The sequence below is a fragment of the Chrysochloris asiatica genome, unplaced genomic scaffold (genome assembly GCF_000296735.1).
Source record: "Chrysochloris asiatica unplaced genomic scaffold, ChrAsi1.0 scaffold00056, whole genome shotgun sequence".
Taxonomy (NCBI): Eukaryota; Metazoa; Chordata; class Mammalia; order Afrosoricida; family Chrysochloridae; genus Chrysochloris; species Chrysochloris asiatica.
The window spans coordinates 3471771-3473454 of record NW_006408574.1 but is presented as its reverse complement, the minus strand read 5'-3'; the positions used below and the strand labels follow the sequence as shown (position 1 = coordinate 3473454).

At 51.1% G+C, this 1684-nt stretch overlaps 1 protein-coding gene across 2 annotated transcripts in view; it reads left to right on the top strand.

Annotated features, from left to right (window-relative positions):
- COL5A1 (collagen, type V, alpha 1) overlaps positions 1–1684 on the top strand; it is a 170618-nt gene that overhangs the window by 64091 nt on the left and 104843 nt on the right. For both annotated transcript variants that reach the window (XM_006863708.1, XM_006863709.1), the window contains exon 5: positions 398–529. In XM_006863708.1, coding sequence (XP_006863770.1) covers positions 398–529 — 132 coding nt within the window. The remainder of the gene's footprint in view (positions 1–397; positions 530–1684) is intronic.

Here is a 1684-nt window from a genome sequence, read left to right as displayed (position 1 = left end):
GATGGATGGGAGGGTAGTTGGATGGATGGGTGGGTGGTTGGATGGATAGGTGGGTAGTTGGATGCATGCGTGGGTAGATGGGTGTATGGGTGGGTAGATGGGTGTATGGGTGGGTAGATAGGTGTATGGGTGGGTAGTTGGATGTATGGGTGGGTAGTTGGATGTATGGGTGGGTAGCTGGCTGGATGGGTGGGTAGTTGGATGTATGGGTGGGTATATGGGTATATAGGTGGGTAGTTGGATGGGTGGGTGGGTAGTTGGATGGATGGATGATGGCTTCATGGGTGGGTGGGTTGATGGATGAACCACCAGTCTCCAGAGGGGATCTCCGCATCACAAGAGCAGGCTGGGTCTCTGCCCATGGGACCCTCCAGTGAGTGTGCCCGTTCTTTTTCAGGGAGACATCCAGCAGCTGCTCTTCGTCTCGGACCACCGGGCAGCTTATGATTACTGTGAGCACTACAGCCCTGACTGTGATACGGCGGTCCCTGACACCCCCCAGTCACAGGACCCCAACCCTGATGAATATGTGAGTCAGCTCTGGTCGGGGTGGTGTTGGCAAACCTGGGGAAGAGCCCCAGGAGGGGAGGGGGCCTCCTACTCTCTGTCTGAAGACCTGGCGTGGGCACACGTGAGCTGTGTGACCTCTGTCCTTTGTGGACTGAGCATGTCCAGGGTTCCAAATGGGATGGAGTCCAGGGCAGTCTATGGGAGATGAGTGGCAGTAAGTCTCAAGTGGAGGCTGGTCCTGAGCAGACGTTATGATGTACCTGGTGCCTTCATCCTCTGCTGTGACCTTCTGGTTCTCAGGTCGACCTGACACACCCACAGCCCCACAGTCTGGCCTTGGTTTACTGACCCACTCAGATGGAAATTGTGCCTCCAATAGCCCAAGACCCTGCTCTTGTCCTCTTGGCCCCCATTCCTACCCACCCATCAGAACACAGGCAAATGCCTCCTCCTAAGCTGGGGTCCCGAAAGGTTGGGTTAGGGGACCTGGCCACTCTTTCAAACCCTGAGTCAGTGTGGGAAGGCTGCTCGGACAAGGCTGCCTCGTCTGTCACCGTGGTCCTTCCTGTGGCCTCAGATTTGTGGTTTGTGTCTGAGGGTCAGAGTGGGCTCTGCGAGATCTCAGGCTTCTTAGCGGGCTGATTTAGCTTCCCAAGAAGTTGGGGAAGAACATACGCACTTTCTGGGTTACCAGCAGGGTTGCTCTGACCTGGCCTCTGCTCTGTGGTGGCCACACTTTTTTTTTCTTTTTAGTTTACACACTTTTTAAAAAATATATATAAGATTTTAATGTGTTTTTGGTGAAAGTTTGCATAGCAAATGAGGTTCCTATTTGAGAGTTTCTACAATTATTCTAGTTTTACTAAAGATAATACAGAAACAACTGCAATCATACATTACAGAGAACTTCCAGAGGTTCAAGCCGGATTCAGAAGAGGCTGTGGAATCAGGGATATCATTGCTGATGTCCGATGGATCTTGGCTGAAAGCAGAGAGTATCAGAAAGATGATTACCTGTGCTTTATTGACTACACAAAAGCTTTCAATTGTGTGGATCATGACAAGCTATGGGCATCATTGGGAAGTATGAGTATTCCGGAACACTTAATTGTGCTCATGAGGAATCTGTACATGGACCAAGAGGCAGTTGTTTGAACAGAACATGGGAACACTG